The sequence below is a fragment of the Oncorhynchus mykiss genome, chromosome 18 (genome assembly GCF_057628025.1).
Source record: "Oncorhynchus mykiss isolate SJ-2025 chromosome 18, ASM5762802v1, whole genome shotgun sequence".
Lineage (NCBI taxonomy): Eukaryota > Metazoa > Chordata > Actinopteri > Salmoniformes > Salmonidae > Oncorhynchus > Oncorhynchus mykiss.
The window spans coordinates 60,178,615-60,196,254 of NC_143039.1; the positions used below are offsets into that span (position 1 = coordinate 60,178,615).

Genomic DNA, 17,640 nt, shown 5'->3' on the forward strand with positions numbered 1-17,640 from the left:
AAACCCTGCTGTACATGTAAACCTAGTCAACAATGGCGCTTGGTACCCTGACTCCTCATATTCAATGCTAAAACACTGTTTCTCAACTCACCAACAGACGCTATTGTCTTCTTCCTTTGATGACCACTCAGAAGAAAACTAGAGCTTGAGAACTGATATGACAGAGATGTGAGATGACTGTCTGATTGACTGCTAAGCAACACACACCCAAACCAGACTGACACTAGCCCACAGAACAAACTAGATAGAGAGATATATATATCTCTATCTAACTCTCTCATGGGTGATACCCTGTACTAAACAGACATTTGCATAGATTTTTAAAAAGCAGCAACACTATATAAAAATTGTGTTTTGGAGATACGCCATGTCAAGACACTCATTCCAACCCTCCTGCAGGAAAAGACGCTGGGTGTGGAGGCTTCTGCTCCAGCTCCTGATTCAGCTAATCAAGGTCTCGATGAGAAGCTGATTAGTAGACTCATGTTAAAGCAGGGATGGAACAAAAGTCTGCACACCCAGCAACTCTCAAGAAGGAGGGATGGCCACCCTTGATCCACAGGCAGTCACTCTCCCTGCCCTCAAACAGTTAGAAGGTTACTGGTTCATATCCCACTCAGGCTATTCCCACCTAAATCACTACACGCTCTAGCTAACAGACATGGAGGGGGTTTTCAAACATAAACCCTTTTCTCAGGACTGAAAACTCATACACACACCACCCTCATTCATCACACTAACAAACATCCAAACACACCCTTTCCTGCCCCATCTACTTCAGATAAACGGCTCCCTGCTGGGCATTCACAACACAAACGCATGAACACACATACACAGCTACCGTTGAAGTCGGACGTTTACATACACTTAGGTTGGAGTCATTAAAACTTGTTTTTCAACCACTCCACAAATGTCTTATTAAAAAACTATAGTTTTGGCAAGTCGGTTAGGACATCTACTTTGTGCATGACACAAGTCATTTTTCCAACAATTGTTTACAGACAGATTATTTCACTTATAATTCACTGTATCATAATTCCAGTGGGTCAGAAGTTTACATACACTAAGTTGACTGTGCCTTTAAACAGCTTGGAAAATTCCAGAAAATGATGTCATGGCTTTAGAAGCTTCTGATAGGCTAATTGACATCATTTGAGTCAATTGGAGGTGTACCTGTGGGTGTATTTCAAGGCCTACCTTCAAGCTCAGTGCCTCTTTGCTTGACATCATGGGAAAATCAAAAGAAATCAGCCAAGACCTCAGGAAAGAAAATTGTAGACCTCCACAAGTCTGGTTCATCCTTGGGAGCAATTTTCAAACGCCTGAAGGTACCGCGTTCATCTGTACAAACAATAGAACGCAAGTATGGGACCACGTAACCGGCATACCGTTCAGGAAGGAGATGTGTTCTGTCTCCTAGAGTTGAACGTACTTTGGTGGGAAAAGTGAAAATCAATCTCAGAGCAACAGCAAAGGACCTTGTGAAGATGCTGGAGGAAACAGGTACAAAAGTAGCTACAGTGGGGGCAAAAAAGTATTTAGTCAGCCACCAATTGTGCAAGTTCTCCCACTTAAAAAGATGAGAGAGGCCTGTAATCTTCATCATAGGTACACTTCAACTATGACAGACAAAATGAGAAAAAAAAATCCAGAAAATCCCACTGTAGGATTTTTAATGAATTTATTTGCAAATTATGGTTGAAAATAAGTATTTGGTCAATAACAAAAGTTTCTCAATACTTTGTTATATACCCTTTGTTGGAAATGACAGAGGTCAAACGTTTTCTGTAAGTCTTCACAAGGTTTTCACACACTGTTGCTGGTATTTTGGCCCATTCCTCCATGAAGATCTCCTCTAGAGCAGTGATGTTTTGGGGCTGTTGCAGGGCAACACAGACTTTCAACTCCCTCCAAAGATTTTCTATGGGGTTGAGATCTGGAGACTGGCTAGGCCACTCCAGGACCTTGAAATGCTTCTTACGAAGCCACTCCTTCATTGCCCGGGCGGTGTGTTTGGGATCATTGTCATGCTGAAAGACCCAGCCACGTTTCATCTTCAATGCCCTTGCTGATGGAAGGTTTTCACTCAAAATCTCATGATACATGGCCCCATTCATTCTTTCCTTGACACGGATCAGTCGTCCTGGTCCCTTTGCAGAAAAACAGCCCCAAAGCATGATGTTTCCACCCCCATGCTTCACAGTAGGTATGGTGTTCTTTGGATGCAACTCAGCATTCTTTGTCCTCCAAACACAACGAGTTGAGTTTTTACCAAAAAGTTATATTTTGGTTTCATCTGACCATATGACATTCTCCCAATCTTCTTCTGGATCATCCAAACGCTCTCTAGCAAACTTCAGATGGGCCTGGACATGGACTGGCTTAAGCAGGGGGACACGTCTGGCACTGCAGGATTTGAGTCCCTGGCGGCGTAGTGTGTTACTAATGGTAGGCTTTGTTACTTTGGTTCCAGCTCTCTGCAGGTCATTACCTAGGTCCCCCCGTGTGGTTCTGGGATTTTTGCTCACCGTTCTTGTGATCATTTTGACCCCACGGGGTGAGATCTTGCGTGGAGCCCCAGCTCGAGGGAGATTATCAGTGGTCTTGTATGTCTTCCATTTCCTAATAATTGCTCCCACAGTTGATTTCTTCAAACCAAGCTGCTTACCTAGATTCAGTCTTCCCAGCCTGGTGCATGTCTACAATTTTGTTTCTGGTGTCCTTTGACAACTCTTTGGTCTTGGCCATAGTGTAGTTTGGAGTGTGACTGTTTGAGGTTGTGGACAGGTGTATTTTATACTGATAGCAAGTTCAAACAGGTGCCATTAATACAGGTAACGAGTGGAGGACAGAGGAGCCTCTTAAAGAATAAGTTACAGGTCTGTGAGAGCCAGAAGTCTTGCTTGTTTGTAGGTGACCAAATACTTATTTTCCACCATAATTTGAAAATAAATTCATTAAAAATCCTACAATGTGATTTTCTTTTCTCATTTTGTCTGTCATAGTTGAAGTGTACCTATGATGAAAATCACAGGTCTCTCATCTTTTTAAGTGGGAGAACTTGCACAATTGGTGGCTGACTAAATACTTTTTTGCACCACTGTATATCCACAGTAAAACGAGTCCTATATCGACATATTCTGAAAGGCTGCTCAGCAAGAAAGAAGTCACTGCTCCAAAACCGCCATAAAAAAGCCAGACTACGGTTTGCATCTGCACATGGGGACAAATATCGTACTTTTTTGAGAAATGTCCTCTGGTCTGATGAAACAAAAATAGAACTGTTTGGCCATAATGGCCATCGTTATGTTTGGAGGAAAAAGGGGGAGGCTTGCAAGCCGAAGAACACCATCCCAACCTTGAAGCACGGGGGTGGCAGCATCATGTTGTGCTTTTCTGCAGGAGGGACTGGTGCACTTCACAAAATAGAAGGCATCACGAGGGAGGAAAATTATGTGGAAATATTGAAGCAACATCTCAAGACATCAGTCAGGATGTTAAAGCTTGGTTGCAAATGGGTCTTCCAAATGGACAATGACCCCAAGCATACTTCCAAAGTTGTGGCAAAATGGCTTAAGAACAACAAAGTCAAGGTATTGGAGTGGCCATCACAGAGCACTGACCTCAATGCTATAGAAAATTTGTGGGCAGAACTGAAAAAGCGTGTGTGAGCAAGGAGGCCTACAAGGAGTTACACCAGCTCTGTCAGGAGGAACGGGCCAAAATTCACCCAACTTATTGTGGGAGGCTTGTGTAAGGCTACCCGAAATGTTTGACCCAAGTTAAACAATTTAAAGGCAATGCTACCAAATACTAATTGAGTGTGTGTAAACTTCTGACCCACTGGGAATGTGATGAAAGAAATAAAAGCTGAAATAAATCATTCTCTCTACTATTATTTTGACATTTCACATTGTTAAAATAAAGTGGTGATCCTAACTGACCTAAAACAGGGATTTTTTTGCTAGGATTAAATGTCAGGAATTGTGAAAAACTGAGTTTAAATGTATTTGGCTATGGTGTATGTAAACTTCCGACTTCAACTGTATGTGGCGTAAATTTCAGTTGGTATACAGAATTAAAATCCATACTCATTCTTCCATTTCTCACTCTCTCTCCTGGCTAACAGGAAACACCACAGGATGCAGAGTGAGTGAAGCAGGAGTGATCGGACACTGCGAAGTGAGCTGTCACTGAGCCCAACATTTTTTTTTTCTCAAAGCATAAACTTCAATGTAGTGTAAGAGAGGATAGTGGGGAAATAGAGAGAAGGGGGGAGAAAGAGACCGAGGCAGGGAGAGGGGGGGTAAGTGAGAGGAACAGTGGGAGGTGGGGGACAGAAAGAGAGAGAGAGGCAGAGACTGGGGATAGTGAGAGAAACAATGGGAAGTGGGGGACAGAGAGAGAGTAATGTAGGGGGAGGGAGGGGATGGATTAGTTCTGGGAAGTCAGGTGTCTCAGGGACTTCCTGTTTCCACGTGATGTCATTACATCCTCCTCCAGAGAGAAGTGGAGCGATAGAGTGAAAGAATGTTTCAGTGTGCCTCAAAGAAAGACTGACAGAGAAAACGTGTTTGAAAGCTGAAGCGAAGTGCACAATGGCAGATTCTGATAGCGCTAACCTTTTGGCTGCGGCTTCATGTCACAGACACATTCTCTCTAACCTCTCCTCTCTAACCTCTAGGTTGGGTTAAGGTTGGGTTAAGGTTGTTGTAGTATTCTCTGTAGTAGCGCAACTGTGTCTTGGTGGGAAAGCAGAGTTTACAGCCCCACAGCTAGGCTACGCTCACTTCCTTCCGCACAGCCCAGGGGCTAAAGGCAGGAAGTGAATTCGTAGAGAAACAAGATGTGATGAAGCCAGGCTTCAGATAGCCTAATCAGCCTCTCTCCCTCCCTAAATCTTCTCTTGTTCTCTCACCGTTTCTCCTCTCTCCAGTACCAAACCTGAAGGGACAGTGAAACAGTGCTCCACAGTAGCTCTACAGTAGCTGTAGCCTGCCTCCGGCCTACAGGGCAGTAGCTGTAGCCTGCCTCCGGCCTACAGGACAGTAGCTGTAGCCTGCCTCCGGCCTACTACCAACAGGTCTGGATCTTTATGTCACACAGAGTGCGCTGCGCACCCTGTAATCCACAGGTTCAAGCCCCTGCTCCCTTTTCTCTCCTATAAGTCAATTCTGTTATTGCTCTGTAATTTGATTTCAAAATAACTGACTTGACAGGCTCAGTGTGAACTGCAGGCTACAGTACAAAAGGGAAGTGTTGCTGGCATAAGCACCACCGCATTTTGCGCAGCACTTCACTCTTCACTGGCCAAACTTCCTTTTATTTTTTTTAAATGCCCAAAGTTTCTCAACAAACTCATTCAGCAATAACAAAAAGGACACGGTTTCGCAAACATTTTGGTTTGATTAAATAACAGAGTGATTTTTAAAGTGTGTGATAGAAGCTGTGTGTCTGTGGCCAAGTTCTGGGAAACTCACCTGGGCACCGAAACCAGGTATTTACTCCAGAATATGACTAACACAATGAAACACACAGAGGTTATGAAGGGGGGAGAGACACACAGAGGTTATGAAGGAGAGAGAGAGGTTATAAAGGGGGAGAGAGAGAGAGGTTCTAAAGGGGGAGAGAGAGAGGGAGAGAGAGAGCGAGAGAGAGAGGGGTTCTAAAGGGGGAGAGAGAGAGGGAGAGAGAGAGACAGGTTCTGAAGGGGAGAGAGAGAGACAGAGGTTCTGAAGTGGGGAGAGAGAGAGGGAGGGAGAGAGAGAGAGAGAGAGAGAGAGAGGGGGGGGGGGTTCTAAAGGGGGAGAGAGAGAGACAGGTTCTGAAGGGGAGAGAGAGAGACAGAGGTTCTGAAGTGGGGAGAGAGGGAGACAGGTTCTGAAGGGGGGAGAGAGGGAGACAGGTTCTGAAGGGGGGAGAGAGGGAGACAGGTTCTGAAGGGGGGGGAGAGAGAGACAGAGGTTCTGAAGGGGGAGAGAGAGAGACAGGTTGTGAAGGGGGGAGTGAGAGAGACAGATTCTGAAGGGGGAGAGAGACAGAGGTTCTGAAGGGGGGACAGAGAGAGACAGGTTCTGAAGGGGGGAGAGAGGGAGACAGGTTCTGAAGGGGGGAGAGAGGGAGACAGGTTCTGAAGGGGGGAGTGAGAGAGACAGATTCTGAAGGGGGAGAGAGACAGAGGTTCTGAAGGGGGGACAGAGAGAGAGAGAGACAGAGGCTCTGAAGGGGGAGTTAGAGACACGTTCTGAAGGGGGAGAGAGAGAGAGAGAGAGAGAGAGACAGGTTCTGAAGGGGGGAGTGAGAGAGACAGGTTCTGAAGGGGGGAGTGAGAGAGACAGGTTCTGAAGGGGGGAGTGAGAAAGACAGGTTCTGAAGGGGGAGTTAGAGACACGTTCTTAAGGGGGGAGAGAGAGACAGGTTCTGAAGGGGGGAGTGGGAGAGACAGGTTCTGAAGGGGGGAGTGAGAAAGACAGGTTCTGAAGGGGGAGAGAGAGACATGTTCTGAAGGGGGAACGTACTGGTGTCTGCTTCAGCACAGATATTGAGGGGAAGGCAAAACAATGTTACAATATACACTACTACACACAGATTTATTTACTTAGCCATACAAAACACTGACACTTAGTTTAGGCTACAGAGGTTGAGACTCACTTACACTCTCCCACTGCTAAACACACATCGACTGACTTACCGGAGAGCACTACGGGTCGCCCGTTATTCCCGGGGGCTGGCGAAGAAAGGTGTGAACAGCACCGGGGAGGTAAAATTCCAGGCGCTGAGACAGAACCGGAGAAGACAGCTGAGCGCTCCTCGCGGGAGGGAATGTGGATGCGCGGCGCGCTCTCTGTGTCCGGAAGGGTTGGATTGACTGGCACGCGCAGTGACTGACGTCCACTCCAAAGCGCGCTCCCTGGATGCTTGTGTCACTCTCACGGAATTTAAACAAAAAAAACAAATAATCCGGGGCTTCTTAATTACGTTTTGCAACGGAAATCGTTTACCATTTAAGAACCAAACGAAAGCAAATAGAACGAAATGGGAAGGGACCTACATTAATTTGTCCAATAGAAACGATCCTTTTCGTTGCAAAACGTTTTCCGTTTGGAGTGAACGGTTTGTTACAAAACGTTGCAACAGACGAGACGTTTTGCAACAGAATGGGCGTAATGAATTCAGCCCTGATTTTGACTTTGAATAACATAATTCGTGTAGAAATGGAATTGTCCAAACGCAACATCCGGTGATTTGACATAACTTCGGTGCTGTAGTCTTCGAACACCACTGAGCCCAGGAATCGACATGTCCCAGTCAGCTGAACCCTTCCTACCCAAAGAGACAAACACACACTCGCTCTCTGCATCTGTCAACATAGTATCCGTCTGTTTTTTAAGGCTAGATCCACAATTCTCTGTTGGGAACTAAGTTCCATGAAACTCCGACGTTCCAGTAACAGAAGAGTATACCCTTTATCTCCACCTCGTGGCCAGTCTTGGAACTGCAGAGGTCTTCAGTTATGTCTGCATAAAGATCTGGAACTTCACACCATGTGTGATTTTGATAACAAAATACATTTTATTGTACATTAAAAAAAATACATGAACCATTCATTCAATTGTCTTATGTATGATCTGAAGCATTAAATGGTAACAGCCACTGTGAACACAGTAGCTAGTACAATAATCGTTTAACACAGTGAGATGATTGATTGATTGACTGGATCAACCTAACTCTATAATGTGTAGCATTATAACCACAAACACAAAATAGGCAGCTTATTACACAGAGCAGAATAAACACAACATTGACTTATGATCAATCTGAACTGTCGGATTCAGACATTAACTGTGTGTAGTCATGTAGCGTGTGACAGCCCGTAGTCATGTAGCGTGTGACAGGCCCGTAGTCATGTAGCGTGTGACAGCCCGTAGTCATGTAGCGTGTGACAGGCCCGTAGTCATGTAGCGTGTGACAGCCCGTAGTCATGTAGCGTGTGACAGGCCCGTAGTCATGTAGCGTGTGACAGGCCCGTAGTCATGTAGCGTGTGACAGCCCGTAGTCATGTAGCGTGTGACAGCCCGTAGTCATGTAGCGTGTGACAGCCCATAGTCATGTAGTGTGTGACAGCCCGTAGTCATGTAGCGTGTGACAGCCCGTAGTCATGTAGCGTGTGACAGCCCGTAGTCATGTAGCGTGTGACAGCCCGTAGTCATGTCATGTAGCGTGTGACAGCCCGTAGTCATGTCATGTAGTGTGTGACAGCCCGTAGTGTGTATAGTAGAGCAGCCTGTAGTCATGTCATGTAGCGTGTGACAGCCTGTAGTCATGTCATGTAGTGTGTGACAGCCAGTAGTCATGTCATGTAGCGCGTGACAGCCAGTTGTCATGTCATGTAGCGTGTGACAGCCCGTAGTCATGTAGCGTAGCGTGTGACATCCCGTAGTCATGTCATGTAGTGTGTGACAGACAGCCTGTAGTCATGTCATGTAGTGTGTGACAGCCTGTAGTCATGTCATGTAGTGTGTGACAGCCTGTAGTCATGTCATGTAGCGTGTGACAGCCCGTAGTGTGTATAGTAGAGCAGCCTGTAGTCATGTCATGTAGCGTGTGACAGCCCGTAGTGTGTATAGTAGAGCAGCCTGTAGTCATGTCATGTAGCGTGTGACAGCCTGTAGTGTGTATAGTAGAGCAGCCTGTAGTCATGTCATGTAGTGTGTGACAGCCTGTAGTCATGTCATGTAGTGTGTGACAGCCTGTAGTCATGTCATGTAGCGTGTGACAGCCTGTAGTCATGTCATGTAGCGTGTGACAGCCCGTAGTGTGTATAGTAGAGCAGCCTGTAGTCATGTCATGTAGCGTGTGACAGCCTGTAGTCATGTAGCGTGTGACAGCCCGTAGTCATGTAGCGTAGCGTGTGACAGCCCGTAGTCATGTCATGTAGTGTGTGACAGCCTGTAGTCATGTCATGTAGTGTGTGACAGCCCGTAGTGTGTATAGTAGAGCAGCCTGTAGTCATGTCATGTAGTGTGTGACAGCCTGTAGTCATGTAGCGTAGCGTGTGACAGCCCGTAGTCATGTCATGTAGCGTGTGACAGCCTGTAGTCATGTCATATAGCGTGTGACAGCCTGTAGTCATGTCATGTAGCGTGTGACAGCCCGTAGTCATGTCATGTAGTGTGTGACAGCCCGTAGTCAGGTAGCGTAGCGTGTGACAGCCTGTAGTCATGTCATGTAGCGTGTGACAGCCCGTAGTCATGTAGCGTAGCGTGTGACAGCCCGTAGTGTGTATAGTAGAGCAGCCTGTAGTCATGTCATGTAGCGTGTGACAGCCTGTAGTCATGTCATGTAGCGTGTGACAGCCCGTAGTCATGTCATGTAGCGTGTGACAGCCCGTAGTGTGTATAGTAGAGCAGCCTGTAGTCATGTCATGTAGCGTGTGACAGCCCGTAGTGTGTATAGTAGAGCAGCCTGTAGTCATGTCATGTAGTGTGTATAGTAGAGCAGCCTGTAGTCATGTCATGTAGCGTGTATAGTAGAGCAGCCTGTAGTCATGTCATGTAGCGTGTGACAGCCCGTAGTGTGTATAGTAGAGCAGCCTGTAGTCATGTCATGTAGTGTGTGACAGCCTGTAGTCATGTCATGTAGTGTGTATAGTAGAGCAGCCTGTAGTCATGTCATGTAGCGTGTGACAGCCTGTAGTGTGTATAGTAGAGCAGCCTGTAGTCATGTCATGTAGTGTGTATAGTAGAGCAGCCTGTAGTCATGTCATGTAGTGTGTGACAGCCCGTAGTCATGTCATGTAGCGTGTGACAGCCCGTAGTGTGTATAGTAGAGCAGCCTGTAGTCATGTCATGTAGTGTGTATAGTAGAGCAGCCTGTAGTCATGTCATGTAGTGTGTATAGTAGAGCAGCCTGTAGTCATGTCATGTAGCGTGTGACAGCCCGTAGTCATGTAGCGTAGCGTGTGACAGCCCGTAGTGTGTATAGTAGAGCAGCCTGTAGTCATGTCATGTAGCGTGTGACAGCCTGTAGTCATGTCATGTAGCGTGTGACAGCCCGTAGTGTGTATAGTAGAGCAGCCTGTAGTCATGTCATGTAGTGTGTGACAGCCTGTAGTGTGTATAGTAGAGCAGCCTGTAGTCATGTCATGTAGTGTGTGACAGCCTGTAGTCATGTCATGTAGTGTGTATAGTAGAGCAGCCTGTAGTCATGTCATGTAGCGTGTGACAGCCTGTAGTGTGTATAGTAGAGCAGCCTGTAGTCATGTCATGTAGTGTGTATAGTAGAGCAGCCTGTAGTCATGTCATGTAGTGTGTGACAGCCCGTAGTCATGTCATGTAGCGTGTGACAGCCCGTAGTGTGTATAGTAGAGCAGCCTGTAGTCATGTCATGTAGTGTGTGACAGCCTGTAGTGTGTATAGTAGAGCAGCCTGTAGTCATGTCATGTAGTGTGTGACAGCCTGTAGTGTGTATAGTAGAGCAGCCTGTAGTCATGTCATGTAGTGTGTGACAGCCTGTAGTGTGTATAGTAGAGCAGCCTGTAGTCATGTCATGTAGTGTGTGACAGCCTGTAGTGTGTATAGTAGAGCAGCCTGTAGTCATGTCATGTAGCGTGTGACAGCCCGTAGTCATGTCATGTAGCGTGTGACAGCCCGTAGTGTGTATAGTAGAGCAGCCTGTAGTCATGTCATGTAGCGTGTGACAGCCCGTAGTGTGTATAGTAGAGCAGCCTGTAGTCGAGCCTCCATCAGCAGCAGGTTGACATGGACCTGGAGAAAGAGAAACAGGAAGACACAGAGTCAGTCAGTAACACACCTGACACAGAAGAAAGGTAGATACAGATGGACAGAGTTTTTAGCGATGGTTTTGAGCGAGTGTGTGTGGCGCGTACCTTCTCAGAGTGTCTGAAGAGTCTCCAGTAGGCAGAGTAGATCCTATCTGTAGTCTGTTCTGGATGACACGCTACCGTTTTCACAAACATCTTGAGGCCTCGCTCCAACAACACATTCACCTCTCCGTAGTCGTAGTCATCGTACCTACACACACACCAAACATCAGTATAATAGACAAACCCAGGTGCACAAACACACACAGTTATGAACATACAAGTGTGTGTGTGTGAGACTGACCGTATTCCGTAGAGGCAGTGGATGTAGTTCCAGAGAGCCTTGCGGAGTGTGTGTGTGTCCACATCCTTGTGCATCGCCATCCTGTTGTAGGTTAGACCACACACAACCTGACAGAATACAAGACGTCACTCCATCAGTATCAACCTGACAGACACTCCATCAGTATCAACCTGACAGACACTCCATCAGTATCAACCTGACAGAAGACAAGACGTCATTCCATCAGTATAAACCAGATGTGTGTGTTGGTTAATATGGTAGAGGTGAAGGGTCAACACATTAAAGGGTACTTGTTGTAGTACCTGGAACTTCTCCTCCAGTAATTGGCCCATGTCTGGTAACAGTCTGTTCACTAGGGAGAATCCATGGTCTTCCCATGAGTAGTCCTATATATACACACACACACACACACACACACACACACACACTATAAATTATACATGCATATTATATGCACACCAACAACCATAGCTTTCCCATGAGAAGTCCTATAATCAGACATGCAAACATTATACACACACACCTCTCTCACTCACACACTCACACACACACACACACACACACACACACCTGTGCTCTCATGGTAGGAGGTGACTGTTCTCCTCGGATGGAGAAGTCTTCATAGATGAACTCTGCATCCTCCACTAACCTCAACACCAAGTCAGAGGGGGCTCCCCGTACCACTGCTACACACACACACACACAAGTCAGAAAGAATGCCATGGAAAACAGCCACAGAGTGAGACAGCGTGTGCGTAAATGTGGAGGTGTGTGTGTACCAGTAGGTATGCTCTCGCTCCTCTCCCTCTCAAAGCGAGTGATCATCTCTTCCTGACTACACTCCTCCACCTGCTGTTGTAACTCCACCATCCTCTTCATCAATGCCTCCACCTCCGTCACTCCATCCTGACAGAGAGAGAAGGAGAGAGAGAAAATAAGTGACTGATTTACATGTTGTCACTTATCCAGCGACCTAGACTGCATCTCAAATCTCACCTCTGGCTTGCCGTCCTCGGGGGCAGGACTGTGAGGGCTTTGTGGCATGTTATTGGATGGTGATGGTGGGCAGAAGGCGTGGCCTCCTACGTGGTCGGGCTCAGGGTGTAGGCCACACCCCCAAACGAAGGAGGACAGCGAATGAGAGTGAGTCATCAGAACAACTGCGTGGATCAGCTCAGCCAATGACCAACGATCATCCGCCCCGGGACACACCAACTCCTGCAGGAGAGGGGGTGGACGACCATTACTGTATACCTCTGTGTGTGTGTGTGTGTGTGTGTGTGTGTGTGTGTGTGTGTGTGTGTGTGTGTGTGTGTGTGTGTGTGTGTGTGTCTCACCTGTATGTGCTGTTGTGTGATGAGCCAGGGTCTGTGTGCCAGCAGCTTGTTAAGTGTGTGTAGGCAGCGTATTTTGGGGTGTGTGTGTTGTAGCCCCTCCAGCCAGCTCTCCTCCCCCCCCGCCTCCAGGAACCCTGCACTATGCTGTTGGACAAGGTAGGAACACTGGTGACGAGCTGCAGCCTGGGGAGAGAGGGAGAAAAGAGAATAGAGAAAAAGTGGGAGGGAAAGTAGAGAGAGACAGTGTGTTTGAGGGGATCAGCTTGAGTAAGGTAATTACATAGGTCATTATTTGAGATGTAAGGTGATTTGTTGATCAGTGATTCTGTGAAGTTATGGTTCAGTTTAGGCAGTACAGGCTCTCACCATGACAACGATGTAGTGCCTCCAGGGGCGGGGTAGCGGGCCATCCAGCTCCAGCAAAGCATGCTGGGTACGCAGGAAGCAGCTGAGGTAGGTGGGGTGAAGGGCCATCACCATGGTGATGTGGTCAAAACGGCCCAAAGAGAGGAAGGCTTCTATCAGAACTTCCTGATCTGGTCCCTCATCCAAAATCTGAGAGGGAGTCAGAAACACACACAGTAAGATCATGGACAAACTGATACTGTCTCACACTCACTGTAATAGTCATATGCTTATCCGTGCACACACACGTACCACTTGTGCAGGGATGAAGGCACTAGGACCGGAGGCCAAAGCCTGAGGAATCTCAACACCTTGCTCCTGTGTGTGAGAGAGAGAGAGCGAGAGCGAAAGAGAGAGGCCATGAATAACTATATCGAATGACACACAATTCCGTCACCAACTCAAACATCCACATTTTCTTCAATAAAAAACATCCCTCTACAGGGATGTCTCTGTCCCTCTACAGGACAGAGAAGTAGAAATACTGGTTTCCTGCTTTGTGATCCACCAAATACACAACACCTTATTTCTAGCTCTTATTCTTAGACTGTCATTGTTCTATCTACAGTATGTTATAGCCATGCCAATGCCATGACGCAGGCTTAAGTAGACCCAAACACTTGTGTCAGAGCCATCTAGAACAGTGAAGTTACTATATCAGCTGCCAGTTACAACTGCCTCCCTGTTAGCCCAAATTGAAGTAACACTGTAACATGATACCTGAGCAACAACTTTTAGAAAAGGAACCAAATTCATAATATACAACATTGCCAAACACTCACCATCATCTGGAGTTGCCAGGTTAACTCTGCGATATATATATACTATGTTAACAGCTAAAAACTACAGGACCCGCTAAATCTGTTTTCTTTCAATAATGTAATGAATCGTGAGCGTGCCGTGGTGTTTCGATAAGAGCTCAACGGGGGCGTGCCGTAGTCTTACATCATCCCGTGCTCGGCTGTCTGATGAAACAAACTGGCAACTGACAGAAGACAGCTGGGAATTTAACTGCCATTGACTGGGGTTTTCATCATGACTTCATTTACCTTTAATTCATGGAGACTCCTCAATCTTGTCATTTGATGAGCAACATCACATAGCTGGATCAATGACATGAGTCAATGACATATTGTGTAAATTATTTGCTCCTCTCAGGCAAAAATGAACGTTTCTGGCAACTGGCAAACCATGCTAGTTACCCGTCTCGCTGTCTCTGCTGCTCGGGCCCTACCTGTGCAGTGCGCAGTAGTTCCGCTGCCCTCTCGCGGACCTCCTGTAAGGGGCAGGACCGGGAGACCCGCAGCAGCTGCAGGAGAGTGTGTTTATCGAGACGAGCAGAACCGGTTCGGTCCAGACCCAACCGGGACATGACGCTCTGGGTCAGTTCTTTCAGCGCCTCTGCCCTCTCCGCCTCGTCCCTGCTGCACAGCCGAGAAAAGTTACTCGGGTTCGGCCCGAGTTCGGGTTGATGAGGTCGGCTTTTAGGTCTGGGATCTTCGGAGTTGGTGGTTCTACCTCCATTACATTCACAGAGCGCGTCCGTCGGTGGTTCTAGCGCCACCTCTTCCATAACAACCTGCACAGAACCCTCCCGTGCCATGTCCCTAGCTGGCTAGCTGGCTGGCTAACGCTGGTTTCGGAATGCTGGTGTGCTAGCTAGTTAGCATTTAGGCTTTCACAACTCAGTCAGATTTCGTCAATTGACCGTAGTCGGCAGTAATCCCCACATATTTTGTTCTCAAATCGACAAAAAAAATTTCTCAAGTAATGACAACACATTTAATTTGAATCTAGCTTGCTAACGTCTCGAGCACGGGGCACATCATTACCGAAGGCTAGCAAGTTGTTCATCCCTGTCAATTTGAATCGGATCAAAACAGCGAAAGCGTCTGCAGCAATATACGTCCATTATATAAGGTTCTGGTATCGAATATGTGACATATTCGTCACTTGTCCGGGTGATCTTTCAGATGTGGAGAAATTTGCTGACTTTCATCATCTGTCCATTCGCCGGTATCAACTCCTCTACTTCTGCGTGCCCACTGACGTCACAGATTTTTTTAAAAATGGTTGATTCTTCATTCTGAAGGCGTGTTCCCTCACCATATGATAATGATATTGTAATATGCATTAGGTACTGTCAAAATAGTTAACTATGTACATTTGTATTCTTGATTTGTTGCCCATTGTTCCATGTACTTGGATTCTTGCTGCTGTTGAAATTCAAATTATGGGGATAGACTGGTTTTCGGTGTAGAGTTTGGAGTTCATGAAAGTAGTGAGAGTGAGGACACACAGCAAACTTTATTCTTAGCACCTCTACCTTTATATCCTCCCCCAGAGGGGGTTGTGTGTGTGTGTGTTAAGTACTCCCAGTTAACACTGTTCCTCACACTGTGTGTGTGTGTGTGTATCCAGTACTCCCAGTAAACACTGTTTCTCACACTACAGGTGTGTGTTCAATTGGGAAAAAAGTTGGAAAATGGCACCGACATAGAGGGCTGCCGCGCTTCTAGCTCTTAGGTAATTTTGCAGAATTTTGTTTTATTATGTGTTATTTCTTACATGATTAGCTTTTTTTGCGTTATTACATACAGCCGGGAAGAACTATTTGATATCAGAGCGGCGGTAACTCATCAGCACTACCAGCATTACGACCAGGAATACAACTTTCCCGAATCGGATCCATTGTTCGTTTTCCAGAGGCCGATCCAAAACACCGCCGGCGGAGGAGAGGTACTCCGCGTGGTCTTCTAAACTGACTTAGCAGGTACGCACACCACCCACCTTTTCCGGGTATATTACTCACTAATGTTCAGTCTCTGGATAATAAAGTTGACGAGCTCAGAGAGAATTTCTTTCCAGAGAGACATCAGGGATTGTAACATACTCTGTTTCATGGAAACATGGCTCTCTCATGATATACTGTCTGAATCCATCCAGCCAGTTGTGTTCTCAGTTCATCGCTCAGATAGGAATAAATATCTCTCCGGGAAGAAGAAGGGCGGGGGTGTTGGTTTCATGATAAACGACTCATGGTGTGATTGTGATAACATACAGGAACTCATGTCCTTTTGTTCACACGACCTAGAATACCTCACAATCAAATGCCGACCGTATTATCTCCCAAAATAATTCTCTTTGGTTATAGTGACAGCCGTGTATCCCCCCTCTAGCCGATATCACGACAGCCCTCAAAGAACTTTACTGTACTATATGCAAACTGGAAACCACATATCTTGAGGCCGCATTTATTGTAGCTAGAGATTTTAACAAAGCAAATTTGAGAAAAAGGCTGCCTAAATTCTATCAACACATTGACTGTAATACTCGCGCCACTAAAACACTCAACTATTCAACGCTGCTCTGACCAAATGGAATCTACGCTTCAAGATTGTTTTGATCATGCGGACTGGGATATGCTCCCTGTAGCCTCCGAGAATAATATTGATGAATACACTGATACGGTGGCTGAGTTTATCAGGAAGTGTATAGGAGATGTTGTACCCACTGTGACTATTAAAAACTACCCTTACCAACACCTCCCGGGTGGCGCAGTGGTTAAGGGCGCTGTACTGCAGCGCCAGCTGTGCCATCAGAGACTCTGGGTTCGCGCCCAGGCTCTGTCGTAACCGGCCGCGACCGGGAGGTCCATGGGGCGACGCACAATTGGCCTAGCGTCGTCCGGGTTAGGGAGGGCTTGGTCGGTAGGGATGTCCTTGTCTCATCGCGCACCAGTGACTCCTGTGGCGGGCCGGGCGCAGTGCGCGCTAACCAAGGTGCACGGTGTTTCCTCCAACACATTGGCTGGCTTCCGGGTTGGATGCGCGCTGTGTTAAGAAGCAGTGCGGTAGAGCAGGTAAGGTAGAGGTGATATGATCCTTGACTAGTCACCCTTCAATTTCTTATCGCTCTTATCGCTCAATAGATCCACAGACGATGCAATCGCATTGCATTGCACACTATCCCACCTGGACAATGTAAGAATGCTGTTCATTGACTCTAGCACAGCATTCAACAAACACCATAGTAACCTCCAAGCTCATCATTCAGCTTAAGGCCCTGGGTCTGAACCCCACCTTGTGCAACTGAGTCCTGGACATCCTGACGGGCCGCCCCCAGGTGGTGAAGGTAGGAAAAAACACCTCCACTTTGCTGATACTCAACACTGGGGCCCCACAAGGATGTGTCCTCAGCCCCCTCCTGTACTCCCTGTTCACCCATGACTGCGTGGCCACACATACCTCCAACTCAATCATCAAGTTTGCAGAAGACACATCAGTAGTAGGCCTGATTACCAACACTGACGAGACAGCCTACAGAGAGGAGGTGAAGGCCCTGGGAGTGTGGTGCCAGAAAAATAACCTCTCGCCCAACATCACAAAACAAAGGAGCTGATCGTGGACTTCAGGAAACAGTAGAGGGAGCACCCCCCTATCCACAGACAGGACCGTAGTGGAGCAGGTGGAAAGCTTAAAGTTCCTCGGTGTACACATCACATACAAACTGAAATGGCCCACCCACACAGAGGGTGGTGAAGAACCTCAGGAGGCTGAAGCAATTTGGCTTAGCACCTTAAACCCTCACAAACTTTTACAGATGCACAATTAAGAGCATCCTTTCATGCTGCATCACCGCCTGGTACAGCAACTGCACCGCCCGCAACCGCAGGGCTCTCCAAAGGGTGGTGTGGTCTGCCCAACGCATCACCGGGGGCAAACTATCTGCCCTCCAGGACACCTACAACACCCGATGTCACAGGAAGGCCA

At 47.0% G+C, this 17,640-nt stretch overlaps 2 protein-coding genes across 7 annotated transcripts in view; both read right to left on the reverse strand.

The window, feature by feature from the left end:
* yrk (Yes-related kinase) overlaps positions 1 to 7,477 on the reverse strand; it is a 29,566-nt gene extending 22,089 nt beyond the window's left edge. For all 4 annotated transcript variants that reach the window (XR_016488583.1, XM_021572428.3, XM_021572427.3 and 1 more), the window contains exon 1: positions 6,692 to 7,477. The gene's annotated coding sequence lies outside the window, so the exon portion shown is untranslated. The remainder of the gene's footprint in view (positions 1 to 6,691) is intronic.
* A 72-nt stretch (positions 7,478 to 7,549) lies between these two features.
* sesn2 (sestrin 2) lies at positions 7,550 to 17,242 on the reverse strand. 3 transcript variants are annotated; one of them, XM_090208918.1, is made up of 11 exons: positions 14,103 to 17,242; positions 13,121 to 13,186; positions 12,830 to 13,018; positions 12,464 to 12,646; positions 12,123 to 12,344; positions 11,906 to 12,032; positions 11,697 to 11,812; positions 11,429 to 11,512; positions 11,127 to 11,233; positions 10,889 to 11,033; positions 7,550 to 10,766 (listed from the first exon to the last, which is right to left on the reverse strand). In XM_090208918.1, exons 1-11 carry the CDS (start codon positions 14,469 to 14,471, stop codon positions 10,680 to 10,682), a joined length of 1,695 nt encoding a protein of 564 aa, XP_090065044.1. In that variant the 5' UTR covers positions 14,472 to 17,242; the 3' UTR covers positions 7,550 to 10,679. The 3 variants fall into 3 exon arrangements, with proteins under 3 accessions (XP_090065044.1, XP_090065045.1, XP_090065043.1); XM_090208919.1 differs by having other exon boundaries at positions 13,651 to 14,889; XM_090208917.1 differs by having other exon boundaries at positions 11,697 to 12,032.
* Between the last annotated feature and the right edge of the window lie 398 nt (positions 17,243 to 17,640).